Genomic DNA, 15,736 nt, shown 5'->3' on the forward strand with positions numbered 1-15,736 from the left:
ATTCTCTAGCCAATCAGAAGGCATCTCCCACCTTGTTTGTTAGGACTCGTCTCCAAGGATGCCAAGTGAGCTTCCTCAGGGGGTGTCTCTGACAGGTCCAGTGAGTCCAGCAAAACATCTATGTCTTGGCCATGGTAAGAAAAGCAAAAATGGCAGCCAAGAGGTCATTAACAAGTTAATTACCGTATTTTTCGCTCTATAGGACGCACTTTTCCCCCTCCAAAAATTAAGGGGAAATGTGTGTGCGTCCTATGGAGCGAATGCAGGCTCCTTGGCTTCAGCGATAGCAACGCGAAGCCTCCGAGAAGCAGAGGGAGCGCTCCCTCCGCGCTCCGGAGGCTTCGCGTTGCTTTCGCTGAAGCCTGGAGAGCAAGAGGGGTCGGTGCACACCGACCCCTCTCGCTCTCCAGGCTTCAGGGATAGCCACCTGAAGCCTTCGGAGCACAGCGCGAGTTCCCGCTGCGTTCTGGAGGCTTCAGGTTCCTTTCGCTGAAGCCAGGAGAGTCTTGCTCCCGCTGCACTCCAGAGGCTTCGTGTGAACACACCTTGAACACACAGAACACATCTTGTTTTAGAGGGGGAGAACAAGAAAAAAAAAATCCCCCTCTCTGCACAGCGCCCCTTCAGGGAAGCGGCAGGAGAAATGGAAGGGGCTCCGTTTCTTCTCCCCCTCTAAAACAAGGTGCGTCCTATGGTTGGGTGCGTCCTATAGAGCGAAAAATACGGTACATGAGCAGCTGTGTAAGTTACTATTCTTACAGTTGGAAAAGCTTGAAACAGACTAGTTGTATAGGCTTCCTAAGGCAAGGTAGCTGTAGGTTGATGCACAATATCAACTTAGGGCAAATTATTATGAGTTGACTGACACGTTGGTTGACCACCATGCACAATAAACAAAATATGAGAATTTGTTGAAATTGAGTATTCAGAATATCAGCCTGCCAAGCAGCCTTTACAAAGCCTGAATAGAGAACTTCTGGCCTTTCAGATGCCATTTGACTACATAATCTCTGGCCACTGGTCATGCTTGCTGAGTTGGAGTCCAGTTGCAGCTGAAGAACCACAGGTTACATATCACTGTTTTACAGAAACACACTATACATAATTAACATAATAGGCACATCCAAATGTACAGATGTACAGAAGCGTTTCTCAGCAGAACTGCCTCAAAACTTGAATGGATTTTCTTCAGATGGGTATGTGCTCTGAAATAGATGGATATATAAAAGCTAACCTGCATTTAGCATCTGTGATGAGCTGCTAATTCGAGCAACAGGGAATCTAGAGTCATCTCCAAGCATATGCAAACATTACAATCTTCTCACTGCAAAACCTGCATTGCAAACACAAGCCTTGGAAGGACCAGCTGAGAAAATCAGCCCATTTCATTTTCAAATTACATCCTTTGGTCCATTAATTAATCCTGAACTCTGGGAGCTAAGGATACACAGGTGAAACTCAGAAAATTAGAATATCATGGAAAAGTTCATTTATTTCAGTAATTCAACTTAAAAGGTGAAACTAATATATGAGATAGACTCATGACATGCAAAGCGAGATATGTCAAGCCTTTATTTGTTATAATTGTGATGATCATGGCATACAGCTGATGAAAACCCCAAATTAACAATCTCAGAAAATTAGAATATTAAATGAAATCAGCAAAACAAGGACTGCAAATAGAGCAATATTGGACCTCTGAGAAGTAGAAGCATGCATATGTACTCAGTACTTGGTTTGGGCCCCTTTTGCATCAATTACTGCCTCAGTGTGGCGTGGCGTGGATGCTATCAGCCTGTGGCACTGCTGAGGTGTTATGGAAGACCAGGATGCTTCAATAGCAGCATTCAGCTCTTCTGCATTGCTTGGTCTCATGTCTCTCGTTTTTCGCTTGGCAATGCCCCATAGACAGGTCAGGCGAGTTTGCTGGCCAATCAAGCACAGTAATCCCATGGGCGTTGGACCAGGTTTTGGTACTTTTGGTAGTGTGGGCAGGTGCCAAAGTCCCGCTGGAAAATGAAGTCAGCATCCCCATAAAGATCGTCTGCAGAAGGAAGCATGAAGTGCTCCAAAATCTCCTGGTAGACGGCTGTGTTGACCCTGGACTTAATGAAACACAGTGGACCAACATCAGCTGATGACATGGCTCCCCAAATCTTTTCTGATGAGAGCAGCTTTTGCATCTCATTTGGAAACCAAGGACCCAGAGTCTGGAGGAAGAATGGGGAGGCACACAATGCCAGATGCTTGAAGTCCAGTGTGAAGTTTCCAGAATCTGTGTTGATTTGGGGAGCGATATCATCAGCTGACACTACAGTAAAATGGAACTTGCATGCCTACAATAAGATGTGCAACTGCTGCAGGGATTTTTTTTTTAAAAAAAGAAGGTAACAAGTTTGCAGTTGCAGTTCAAAGCATTGAACAATATATTTGTCAATGTAACTTCCATGCTGCACGCACTGGGGTTACTTCTAAAGGATAGAATGGTTGTTCACACTGGAAGAATGAAATTGGGGGACATATCCTGCCAGTTCAGGGTGGAGGAATGAAAACACCAGTGGCACAAGGGATCAGCACATCTGGCTGTTAACTAGAAAATTGGTGGTTCGAGTCCACCCGGGGCGGCTGTGGGCAGGATCCCTTCCGACTCTCATGTTTGATGATTTTACATTCTCTCTCACACACAGAGAATTATTTTAAACCAATCTAAAGTTTCACCCCAATTTTTCTGTGCAAGTGCTCCAGGGATTTGGATACAGCTGTGTCAAAGAGTGTCCATGCAGCAGATAGTTGATGCTAAGGTTTTTTTAAAATAATAATAATAATAATAATTTGGTGCTAGGTTGAAAGTTGTGGACATGTGTCCTATAAGGAAGAAAATTTGGAGGGGTACTGAGTACAGAATGTTTGAAGAAAACTAAGCTTTTGTGTCTCTGCATTCTCATTTTTAAGAACAAAGTACACTCACGTTTCTCACGCAGTTTTATAACAGGATTATAAATCCAGGTCCATGTCTGAACCTAAGCTGCTTCGGAGACCTTTGTCCCCAAAGGGGAAGACTGAACGGGCTGGACCAAGCAGAAAAGGCCGAAAAGGTAATGTGGCCCAATGGGTAACCTGGGATTGGGCATACCATTGATTAACCATGGTCTATTCAATGGTTTATGGGACGCGGGTGGCGCTGTGGGTTAAACCACAGAGCCTAGGACTTGCCAATCAGAAGGTCGGCAGTTAGAATCCCCGCAACGGGGTGAGCTCCCATTGCTTGGTCCCTGCTCCTGCCAACCTAGCAGTTCGAAAGCATGTCAAAGTGCAAGTAGATAAATAGGTACGCGCCGCAACCCCAGAGTCGGCCACGACTGGACCTAATGGTCAGGGGTCCCTTTACCTTTTATTCACTGGTTTACAACTTGAAACTTGGGCAGTGCTCTTCTGGGCATCTATGCCAAGAATGAGTCCACTGTGATCAGTGGAGCTCATTTCTTAGTATGGAGGGAGGGGTGTCTGAGAAGAGAATTCTCCCACCACTATAGTGCCTTCTCTCCAAAAACACTCAAGGAAGGCACAAAGCACATACTGCTCAACTGTCCCGATTTAAGTGGGACATCCCGGAATTACAGAAGCCATCCCTGCTTCTGACTGAATCCTAGAATGTCCCATTTTTGGGTTCAGCACTCTGGTGCAAGTTAGCGGGCTCGTGCCAGAGCACTGAACCCAAAAGTGCTCATTTTCTGGTCTTGCGTCACAGCACTGGACAAAAATAAAAAATGTTTGTTTTCTGGTCTCATGCTCTGGTCCAAGCTTGCCAGCTCCTGTGACAGCTCGGGACCGGAAAAATTAAGCATCCCAAATTGGATCAGCCGGATGTTGGAGGATATAAAAGCAGGACTGAAGAGAGTGGCTTGAGCCCCGACAGAGGCCTAGACGGTTGCATTTGGTCCCCGAGCCTGATATCTATGGTTTAACCCAGCACTCTTAACAAACTGCAATTTCCCAGAGGGTGCCATTTTCTGGTTTGCCTCAGGCAGCAAAATGTCTTGGGCCAGCCCTGCTTTTCACTTCTTCAAAAGGCATTGCAAATTACTGTCTTTTTTTTAATAAGGAAGCAAAATTCCCTCTCCACACCCAAGGCTGAGTTAATTCTATTTAGGAAACATTAATTTGCACTTTAAATAGCCTGACTTTTCTTTTTGTGTACAACTGTCCTATTTCATTACAGGTGCTCATGAGGAAGATACAAAATTCAAAGGAAAACATGGCCCTGATTATGGCCAGCTTGATTTGCCTGAGAAGAGCCAAGCAATTTGTTTGAGTTTTCCGGACTTTGGTTCTGCAATCCAAGTTCCAGCGAATATTGAGAGAACCTTTATTATTCCTTCACACCCTAGTGGTCCTCCTAGCTTCCCATTGCAAAAACGTCGTGTACCCTTAAGGATGCAAATGCCATTTTTAGGAGATTACCGGCTGCTTTTACGAAGAGATTTTATGTTGAAAGGTCTGGCTATAGTCGCCACTCTTCATGTAAAATGCTTGGACGTTGAAACTACAAGGCCAATTATTTCTCGACTTAACTATGAAGCACTCACGAGTGAGCTGATTGCTAAGGAAAGGAGAGGCCCAAGAGAACTCCATTCTATACTGCTCACAAATGCAGATCTGCCTTTTCCTGAACCACCAAGAAAATCTGAGAGACAAATGGAATTAGGTACAGTACTGTATGCTACAGTTTTATGAATTCTGGCTTGTTTTACACACTCACATTTCTGCATATTCTTTCTCTGCTGTTTTCAATTAATGCCATCCCCAAAGGTCTGTTTCTGTTCTCCAATGCATAGCTGAAAATTTGAGTGGCAACACTGAATTTTACTCTAAGAGAATGTCAGAATTGATATTTTTTTTAAAAAGTGAAAAGGAAAACTCTGCACATTTTCACGCTTACGTTGGATTTGATCAGGACTTTCAGGGTCTTCAAATCCCCCACTTAGTCTACACACACACACACACACACACACACACACACACACACACACTCCTGTTTAAATCTTTCCCACACACAATTCAGACTACATTTTAGCACAAAACTCTGCTGTTTTTCAGCATGGTAACGAACGATGCAAGCTTGCTGTAGTAATGAAAACTCTAATCAATTAGGTGTGTAAGAGATCTCCTACTTGGAGATTTCTTACAGTGCAGCCCTAAGGAGTCTGGAAAGTACCGTAAATCCCATTAGGTTCAAAATGGGACTTTCCGGAATGGTAAAAGCGAACATTTTTAAGTAATCATAGGTTGTATGAGGTCTGTTTAATTGTAAATCAACATTTTTAGTGACTATAGCATGCGCTTTCGTAAATGAATGGTGTAACGTGCTAGGGGGAAAACTTGATTTTAGGATCAGTGATGTAAATCAGTTGTGAAAAGGAAGTAGAGATAGTTTCACACCTCTGTAAGAAACTCCACCAGCAATAAACCAGGCCAAGTCGGAGGTCATGCCTCTCCTCAAAATGTGCAGAGATAAAGCAGAAATGCTGAGCCGAAGGCATGCCAGGACTTTTAGCGGCACAGTGGAACTTCCCCGCCTTCTCCTATCCCCTTGGGACCCATAAATCTGCTTGATGGGGAATCAGAAAGAGGAAAACTGAGAGCAGCCAGAGAGCAAAGAGGAGAAGATGAATTGTCAGAATGCTTTCCGTCCTGTTTGGAAAATGAGCTGTTGAAGGGGGTAGAGATAAGAGGCTGCTGCCCTTTTAAGGCAGCATCAAACACTTACAGCAAATAGGAAAGGAACAAAAAAATTAGAGACATTGGAATCAGAGTCTGCAAGGGCAGGGAGACCTAGTAGCAAGTCTGTATCAAGAGTTTGGTGGAACAGAAAGATGTAAGGAAAGTAGGGGTGGGAATCAGGATGAAGGGAGGGGGGTTATTGTTTTGCTGGTTTGATTTACTTATTTAATTCTTTTTATCCTGTATTTTATTCTGTGAACCGCCCTGAGCTCTTATGATGATAGGCAGTACATAAATCTAATTAATAATAATACCACTAATAATAGATAAGCTCTGATGAGAAGGGTGTCTGAGCTCTTGTAGCAACTGTTCCACTGAAGTAAAAGTATTAGTGCTCTGAGGATTCTCTGCGAACAGTCATTATAATATTAGGCTGGATCTACACAGATATTAAAAATGCTTTGAAAATGCTTTTTTAAAAAACTGCACGCTCACCAGTGCCATCTAGTGTCACATTTGTATAATGCACTTAAAATGCACTTAAAATGTTATAGCTGAGTCCTCAATCTTCTTTCCTGATGATTTAAATTAACCTGCCCTGTAGCAGAATATAGAAAGGTACATCCATTCAGTTTGGTACACAAAAAGCAGGATTTCAGACTTTCCAAGTGTCCCTATTTTCCAGGGGCAGTCCCAGATTTACAGAAGATGTCCCAGTTTCTGATTTGATCCCAGAATGTCCTGCTTTTCCATAAGATGTCTGTTATAGGAATTCTAAGGTCTTATGTACATAAACGTATGGGACGTGGGTGGCGCTGTGGGTTAAACCATAGAGACTAGGACTTGCCGATCAGAGGGTCGGCGGTTCGAATCCCTGCGACGGGGTGAGCTCCCATTGCTCGGTCCCTGCTCCTGCCAACCTAGCAGTTCAAAAGCACATCAAAGTGCAAGCAGATAAATAGGTACCGCTCCGGCGGGAAGGTAAACGGCGTTTCCGTGCACTGCTCTGGTCTCACCAGAAGCGGCTTAGTCATGCTGGCCACATGACCCGGAAGCTGTACGCCGGTTCCCTCGGCCAATAAAGCGAGATGAGCGCCGCAACCCCAGAGTCGGTCACGACTGGACCTAGTGGTCAGGGGTCCCTTTACCTTTACATAAAATTACAAGGCAAACACATACATAAGTATACAAACCATGTGTCTGAAATAGTACAGGAGAACAATCCTAAAGCCATTTTGACTCTTTCAAATTGACCTCAAATATTTCTCTGCAAGGAGGAAGGAAATGGGAATAGCTTTCAAATTGTATTTGGACTGTAGGGGCTTACACCTCCCTGTAAATACAGTCTATTAAGCTGAGCATACTATCAATATGCGTAAGAGATTCAGGAACTAAGTATTTACCATCTCAAAGGAATGGGCAGGCTACCCAGAAAAGGCAATCAAATAATAAGGTATTATCAGGTATCCTGGCAGACAGGAGAGAAGCAACACACTCAAATTTCTGTTGGGGACCACCTCTTTCTGTGATGTATGTATGATGTTTTGGGGGGTGGTCTTGAGCTACAGGGTAGGCAATTTCAAAAGTCTATATAAGAGTTTGCACACCACTGTTCTGGGTTCCTCTCCTCCCTCCCTGCATAGGGTGAGCAGGGGACCCTGTTGCAATAGTTTAATAAAGATTATGCTTACTAGCTGCTTTGCTTCTCAATATTCTCTGGCTGGTCTCTATTATTGTCTCCTACCAATAGAAACCCACGTGGGTGGCGCTGTGAGTTAAACCACAGAGCCTAGGACTTGCCGATCAGAAGGTCGGCGGTTCGAATCCCCATGACGGGGTGAGCTCCTGTTGTTCGGTCCCTGCTCCTGCCAACCTAGCAGTTTGAAAGCACGTCAAAGTGCTAGTAGATAAATAGGTGCTGCTCTGGCGGGAAGGTAAACGGCATTTCCATGTGCTGCTCTGGTTTGCCAGAAGCGGCTTAGTCATGTTGGCCACATGACCCGGAAGCTGTACGGCGGCTCCCTCGGCCAGTAAAGCGAGATGAGCGCCGCAACCCCAGAGTTGGCCACGACTGGATCTAATGGTCAGGGGTCCCTTTACCTTTACCAATAGAAAACCTACATAAGGACACTATATAGGCTCTTGGATAAAGAGGGATAAAAGAGCTGTTTTTTCTTACAACAATGTCCCTATTTTCAATGGAGAACTGTTGAAAGGTATGGAAATATGTGACCCTCCCGAGACAAGGAGATATTTAGGGTTTTTGATGTCTGATGTTTTATTGTGTTTTTAATATTCTATTGGAAACCACCCAGATTGGCTGGGGAAACCCAGCCAGATGGGCAGGGTATAATTATAATTATAATTATAATTATAATTATAATTATAATTATAATTATAATTAACTATACAACCTTTAGAAGACATCTGAAGGCAGCCCTGTATAGGGATGTTTTTTAATATTTAATGGGTGGCATAATAATAATAGAATAGGATGTCCCTATTTTCATTGGAGGAATGTTGGAGGATATGGGATTCAGCTTAGGAACTTCCATTAGCAGAAACCTTGGACAAGGGCTTTCACTTGCGCCATAATGGAGTTTGCCCCACACCCAAGCTTCCTAAAGATAGACCCCAGAACAACATATGGTAGGGGGGATAATTCCATGTGGGAACCACAAAGAACATTTGTAATAGTGCAACACTGAAGTCCACCCCCCAAGTGTTTTAAAAGCCTAAACAACAACCAACACGCACATCCCAAGAGACACTGTTGTTTTGCAAGGGAAGATCTGAAGATATTTATCTCCATATAAATGGAATCCACTCTAACTTGACTCACGATGTTTTTCAGAAAGGTTACTGGAGGAGAGACTGGGGGAAAGACTGGGGGAAAGACTGGAAGAAAGACTGTCTTTCCCTGCAGAGGAAAAAGAATTGATTATTGAGGAGGTAAAACAGAAAAAAAAGAAAAGAGTGACTTATGCAGGTAGAAACCATTTTTATATACTCGTGTGTATGTGTGTGTGTCCTTTAAAAAGAACCGTTACTGTTATTCATCTAAAAGCCTTCATGCAGCGCACACACAAATATAAAATAAGGGAAGAAACAAGCTTTACTGGAAGCAGTTGATGATAGAAGTGATCAGTGCATAGCTGTCAACTTTCAGATTTGAAAATAAGGGATCAGCAGCCTCACCTGTCCCGGGGACAGTCTACGGGATATCTAACAATCTGGGATAGCAGCGGGAAGCAGCGGGAAACGGCGCTAGAATAAGGGAATTTCCAGCAAAAAAGGGAAGGTTGACAGCTATAGATCAGTGAGCTGTCTTAATCAAATTTTAAACATCATGACAATTCACTAGTTCAGAATCTACAAGCATTTTACTAAAGGTTGCAGCTGCTGCTGCAAACAAGACAGAGTTATATGGCATCTAGCAAATAAGCTGCTTTCAAATATATGCCGTGTGTCCTTGCATTCTTATGTAATGTGAGATGCAAATCTTTAATTTGGGGGTGAATGTTCTAGGCAATCCAATTAGTAGGGAAGTAAACTTTCCATCACAAGCCCTCTGTAAAGACACAATACTTTTTTCTACTAAGTCCAGGCATCCACAACCATACTCATCGGCTTACGTTCTGCACATTTATTTCATTAAACATAGCATACACAATTGTATTAATGAAATAAATCATGAGCTTTATGTTGCTAAAGCAGTAAAATAATGAGGTTTGGTAAGAGAGTAAGTTTTCCATATATTTCAGTTCCTTTCCAAATTTCCACATGTTTTTCCCCTGAGGGGAAACCCAGGACGAGAACAATGGCTTCAAAATGCCCAGAATACAGAGCCTAGGACTTACCAATCAGAAGGTCGGCGGTTCAAATCCCCGCGACGGGGTGAGCTCCCATTGCTCGGTCCCTGCTCCTGCCAACCTAGCAGTTCGAAAACACGTCAAAGTGCAAGTAGATAAACTGGCTCCCTCGGCCAGTAAAGCGAGATGAGCACCGCAACCCCAGAGTTGGTGCAGACGCCGAAAATCACAGGCGAATGCATGATCCGGCCCACAAAGGGATCTCCGTGGGTCCAATCTGGCGCAGGCAAGATAAACCTTGCCGACCCCTGAGCTAGAGGGTTATGGGAAGAGCCTTCCCTGTCAATATGTTCAAAGAAGGTAAACGAATCTGCATCAGAATTCTGAGATTTAGGCTTTCCTTGGACCACACTCTGGTCAAGTGTTTTGACAAAGCGGTGTTTCAGACATTGCTGAACCATCAAACGCATCCCTATCGTGTTTTATGACTTCCTTGATATTGTATGTGAGCTGGAACCAAAATTTGTTAACCATTTTGCATTCCCACCACATATGCAGGAGCGAGATTTATTCCAGAACTAGAACCTGAGCTGGATTATGAACCCGAGCTGGATTATGATGACTCACTTATCTCGGGTATGGGAAGCGAGCCGAAATTAAATCTAGAAGAGGAAGAGACTGAATCGATGTCAGCAGCTTACATGGCAGTACTCTCTTGCCTAATGCATAGAAGAACTGGGCTTAGTCTTAAGGTAATTTCCCTAAAAGTGTGGCTGTGTTGCCTTTGACAGTCTTTTCTCTGAGGCACTTACTGGGGCCTCCAATGGGATTTCCATTTTATCACCATAACAGTCCAAGAGAAGTTAAGCCAAAGGTCACCTTGGGAGCTCTATGGTACACTGAGGATTTGAGTCTAAGTCTTCTCAATCAACCACAAACCACCATAGTTCTCTTATAGGCTACACAGAGCTACAGAGTGATTTGTTAGACTTCTTTAAAGGTAAAGGGATCCCTGACCATTAGGTCCAGTTGTGGCCGACTCTGGGGTTGTGGCGCTCATCTCGCTTTATTGGCTGAGGGAGCCGGCGTACAGCTTCCAGGTCATGTGGCCAGCATGACTAAGCCACTTCTGGCAAACCAGAGCAGCGCACGGAAATGCCGGAGCGGTCCCTATTTATCTACTTGCACTTTGACGTGCTTTCGAACTGCTAGGTTGGCAGGAGCAGGGACCAAACAATGGGAGCTCACCCCGTCGCAGGGATTCGAACAACCTACCTTCTGATCAGCAAGTCCTAGGCTCTGTGGTTTAACCCACAGCGCCACCTGCGTTCCTTAGACTTCTTTACCCTGTTCTTTATAGAAAGACTCAGAGTAAAAGTGCTGTTCACACAGAACTCCCAAGTCTGTAGAGCAGGGTGGGGACCTGGCACCTTCCGGATGTTGCCGAACTCCAGATCCCATCAGTCCTGCCCAAAAGACCAGTGCTCAGGGCAGAAGGAAGCTGTAGTCAAACAACCTCCGGAGGGCTAAACAGTCCCCATCCCTATCGTAGAGACTGTGTAAAGTAGTGTGTGCAAGACTACGAGTGCCTGTCTTATCTCTGAAACCACTTCAGATCAACGTTTTACGTTCAGTAACAGGGTTGGCCGTATATGAGTAGTCAAATGTGCATGATCACATTGTCAGTTTGAACATGGTTTGCACCAATGTTGTTGTTGTTTAGTCGTTTAGTCGTGTCCGACTCTTCGTGACCCCATGGACCAGAGAACGCCAGGCACTTCTGTCTTCCACTGCCTCCCGCAGTTTTTAAGATGCTGTCTAGGTTTCCACCGATAAGGAAGGTCTAATCCCTGGTAGATAGTACATCCATAGGCTGCATTCCAGCATATCTTTTTAAGCATTGTTGTTGTTTAGTCGTGTCCGACTCTTTGTGACCCCCTGGACCAGAGCACGCCAGCCACTCCTGTCTTCCACTGCCTCCCGCAGTTTGGTCAAACTCATGTTGCTAGCTTCAAGAACACTATCCAACCATCTCGTCCTCTGTCGTCCCCTTCTCTGTGTGCCCTCAATCTTTCCCAACATCAGGGTCTTTTCCAGGGAGTCTTCTCTTCTCATGAGGTGGCCAAAGTATTGGAGTCTCCGCTTCAGGATCTGTCCTTCTAGTGAGCACTCAGGGCTGATTTTCTTCAGAATAGATAGGTTGGATCTTCGTGCAGTCCACGGGACTCTCAAGAGTCTCCTCCAGCACCAGAATTCAAAAGCATCAATTCTTCGGCGATCAGCCTTCTTTATGGTCCAGCTCTCACTTCCATACATCACTACTGGGAAAACCATAGCTTTTAAAGCATAGGTGTATATTATTTTGAATCAAATATGCTGCAGATACCTCCAAAACTGTTCCATCCAATGTATAGAGCAGTTTCCAGGGATGGAAATAGACATGTATTAGCCTGTTCCCTGTTGCTGCTGTAAACTTCTGTAAGAAAGCAGTTCTTTCTTACCGCAGATTATTTATAGAAAATATAAATCTCATGTGGGTTCCCCCCCCCTTTCTATGTTTTCTCCGTAGGCATTTTTTCTGTTTCAACTTCCAGACCTCTCACCTTTGGCCGGCTTTTTGCTGTACCTTAACCTCTCATTTAATTACTTGTACTTCTTTCCTACTGAGGTAAGTGTGACTGTGGGACATAACAAACAAACAAAATCCTGCATTGTTTTTATGCAAATAGCAGGGAAGACATGTTTCCATGCGTTACGTGGCATTTTGACGGGAGATGGCAGCTATCTGAGAGGCTTCTAATCCCATCTTGGCTCATTTTCTGGCAGCAGCAGCAATAGGAGAGAAGCTATGCTGTAAATTGTATGAATGTTAAGAAAGATGTAAGATTAGCAACAATACGGCACCAATAAGTTAGTTAAAAGGAATATGAAGATAAATGTAATCAAAAGAAAAGATAAATTTTGGATAAATACTATGTTAAAATTAAGTTTTTAAAAGTCGGGATCTAAATTATCTAAAATTAGGGATATAATATTGGGAAATTATATTATAAGAATTGAAACAAGGTAATAAATTGCTGGGTAAAGTTTGAGATTTTGGAACGCAGGAACGAGAGTTGCGAGGAAGTCCAATGAGGTGAATGAAATGTGGATATTGAAAAATCATATGTTATTTTGTATGTTCTCTTACTGTTTAAACAAAATTTTTAATAAATATTATTTTAAAAAAAAAGGAAAGAAGCTATGCACCTGCAATTTTATCAACATGCCCCAGCATACTGAACGTTCACAAAGAACCATAGTTTATTTGTGACATGCAACCCAAGGTTACTTATCTTTCCTCCTAAGCTGTCCGTTCCCCTATCACTCTCAAAGTCTCTCAATACCCTTGCCCTCCACTTAGAAGACCAACCACCCAGCCTTGGCTTTGTCCCCAGTTTTTCTTCATTTTATTGCATTCGCCCATTCAATTTTCTTTTTGATCCCACAGGTATTTTATCTTAAACACTTAGAAGTGCTAAAGCTCCGAAACAACCCCATCAAATTCATCCCAGAAGATATCTGCCGAATGAAGAATCTTAAATTATTGGTTATGTCCTTCAATTTGCTGACTACTCTTCCAGCTGGGTACGGTAGTAGTGCTTTTAATATCCCAAAAAGCACAAAAATCACCTGAAAAATACAGCGGTGTGATTCATAAACACCAGCACACTTAGGGCACTCTGTGACATCACAGAGATTACTCCAGTCATTTTAAAAACTCTATGCTCCTTAACCCCTTCACATACTGACTTGCATTTGACTGCAAATCTCCCACACTAAAGTCCACTTCTTCACATGTAACCACGTGCATCAGTCTATTTGCACCTAAAGTAGACTATCGTCCACAAAAGCTTTCACCATAACAAAATTATTTGAGATGCCACCAGTCTCTTTGCTTTTATTTACCGCTTCCCCACTTAAAAAAACAACAACTGCCCATTTCTAGGAACTATAATCTTTATCACATTTTTTGTGTGCAAAACAATCCGTCTTTACAATAGTGACAAATTGGAGGACAAAGAAAGTAGTCTCTTGGTTTTGTGAGGCTTTCTGTGGCAATTTTAGGCCTCCTGAATTACTTAGTATGTATTAGCAGCTGAATAGGTGAATGATGTGCTGAGTTTCATATGCCTTTGATATGGTGTGTATTTGCTTTCTTTCTACAGGCTATTTTCATTGCCCAATCTGCAGGGCCTCGATGTTTCCTACAATGAACTTGAATGCATCCCTAATGAAATTGGAAAACTCAGGTATATATTTCAGTCTCCAACTGATTTCTACTGTTTTAGTGTCAACTGTCTGGGGTTTCCTGATCAGATTTTCAAAGCACAAATTCTTGTACCAGCTCTTATTGCAGTGGGACACATTCCATTCTGGGCAAAGCTCTAGGGGCCACATTCCTGTGGTGAGCAGAGCCAGAATCAAAAGTAGGTAGAGCAACAAACGTGACTTTTACCTTCGTACAGTAGGCTAGTTTTACCCTCACTCACACACCCATTGTCAGGGACTGGTTGGACTCAAGAGGAATGTTGTGAGGAACCAGCTGGGGATGTCAACTGCTTGGTGTAGTGTGGTGTAGTGGTTAAGAGCAATAGACTCGTAATCTGGTGAACCGGGTTCGCTTCCCTGCTCCTCCACATGCAGCTGCTGGGTGACCTTGGGCCAGTCACACTTCTCTGAAGTCTCTCAGCCTCACTTACTTCACAGAGTATTTGTTGTGGGGGAAGAAGGGAAAGGAGAATGTTAGCCACTTTGAGACTACTTCGGGTAGTGATAAAGCGGGATATCAAATCCAAACTCTTCTTCATCTTCTAAAGTTGATGAGACATATGTAAGTGACCTGTGGGATGTCTTTTGGTCTGTGATCCTTTAGAAACCTAACATATCTGAACGTAGAAGGGAATCTACTGTACGTCTTGCCTTGCGGGCTGCTGAAGCTCAAGCTGAGCTGCCTTAAGGTGGAAAACAACTTCTTGCACACCTACTTCTGGGATGAAATCTGCCGCCTTGAACCACAACGACTCACTGACATGGCCGCCTTTTGTTTTGCCAAACACAACCTTTGGAGAGTGTATCGCAAGATCCCAAGGGACATTCACGAGATATTGCTCAAGTAAGTAAGGCGGGGACCTCCATGACAACCACAGGCTTTAAGGGAAACTTTAGATGCAATAGCAGTCAGTCCCCAACCCCTGCAATAACTATGTGACCAAAAAGGTTTCCTTATGGATTCCCACAGCCCTGTGCTGGAATAGCACCCACTGGTCCAAAAAGATTGGCATCCCCTTTATAAAGTGGGGGTAAGGTACATGCAATGTCTTGAACAGGTGCGCCAACTCCATGGGGATAAGGCATTTACAGCGCCCCACAATGTCTGCTGGGACGGGGCTCAGTCCCCCAAATCTTGAGGGGGCAGAGGAGACCTGGCCGAATGTCACCCTGGGCAGTGCAGAGTCAGAAGACTCCACATGGACCAGTGGGGCCTACTGGGTTGGCCTCTCCCAAAGCCAGAGTCATCATGCATGCCACATGCAACATGTGTGACATCATGTGCATGCACATCAGACGTGTGGCGTCAGCCCCCGCAATGTCGGGCGCGACTCAGTGTTTCTGAATGTTCAAGACCACAGGCACCATCTAAATGCTACTTATTAATAAAAGTAGAATATTTCTAATGGGTTTCAAGCGCAAGCTCTGCTCTATAGGTAGACAACATGGTGCCTGCCAGATGTTTCAGACTACAATTCCCATCATCCTTGGTACCTTGCCATGCTGGCTGGAGGAGCTAGAGTTGTAGCCCCACATTGGCCAGTCCTACTGTACATTCTTTTCTCAGTAGGTTAAGTGTAAAGAACGCCTAACATTTTTCTCTCTCTCTCCACATTTTAGCTTTAAAGCCTGCGATTGCTGCACAGGACCCTTGTATGGAAAAGGCCTTCAGTTCCCTCGCATTTTTAGGAATGTCTATGGGCTTAGGCTTCCTTATCTTTTTAGTGCCTGCTCGCCAACCTGCTATTCGAATTATGTTGCTGCAGCTGTGGCAGCTGCTGAAGCTGCTGCAGCTACAGATGCTGCAGCTTCAGCGTAATAGATGTCAATATTTTAACTGACTGAAGCTGAACTGGCAGTCTGTCGAATAAAGTGCCAAGCACTGCACTGTA

General features: G+C 43.9%; 1 protein-coding gene across 1 annotated transcript; it reads left to right on the plus strand.

The window, feature by feature from the left end:
• Nucleotides 1–48: 48 nt before the first annotated feature.
• Nucleotides 49–15,736, plus strand: LRRC63 (leucine rich repeat containing 63). The gene is made up of 10 exons (XM_081906297.1): nucleotides 49–134; nucleotides 2,982–3,095; nucleotides 4,220–4,705; nucleotides 8,576–8,710; nucleotides 10,092–10,285; nucleotides 12,103–12,201; nucleotides 13,024–13,160; nucleotides 13,742–13,825; nucleotides 14,449–14,688; nucleotides 15,465–15,736. The coding sequence occupies exons 2-10, from the start codon at nucleotides 3,011–3,013 to the stop codon at nucleotides 15,661–15,663; spliced, it is 1,659 nt and encodes a 552-aa protein (XP_081762423.1). The 5' UTR covers nucleotides 49–134; nucleotides 2,982–3,010; the 3' UTR covers nucleotides 15,664–15,736.

Source organism: Podarcis melisellensis, assembly GCF_964234715.1.
Source record: "Podarcis melisellensis genome assembly, chromosome: 3".
Taxonomy (NCBI): Eukaryota; Metazoa; Chordata; class Lepidosauria; order Squamata; family Lacertidae; genus Podarcis; species Podarcis melisellensis.

Excerpts from the sequence above, each read along its gene's own strand:
- LRRC63 (XM_081906297.1), top strand. The coding sequence starts at position 3,011 with ATGTCTGAACCTAAGCTGCTTCGGAGACCTTTGTCCCCAAAGGGGAAG. Across the intron at positions 13,161-13,741 it reads CTGACTACTCTTCCAGCTGG|GCTATTTTCATTGCCCAATC; the intron begins GTACGGTAGTAG and ends TTCTTTCTACAG. Across the intron at positions 14,689-15,464 it reads ATTCACGAGATATTGCTCAA|CTTTAAAGCCTGCGATTGCT; the intron begins GTAAGTAAGGCG and ends TCCACATTTTAG.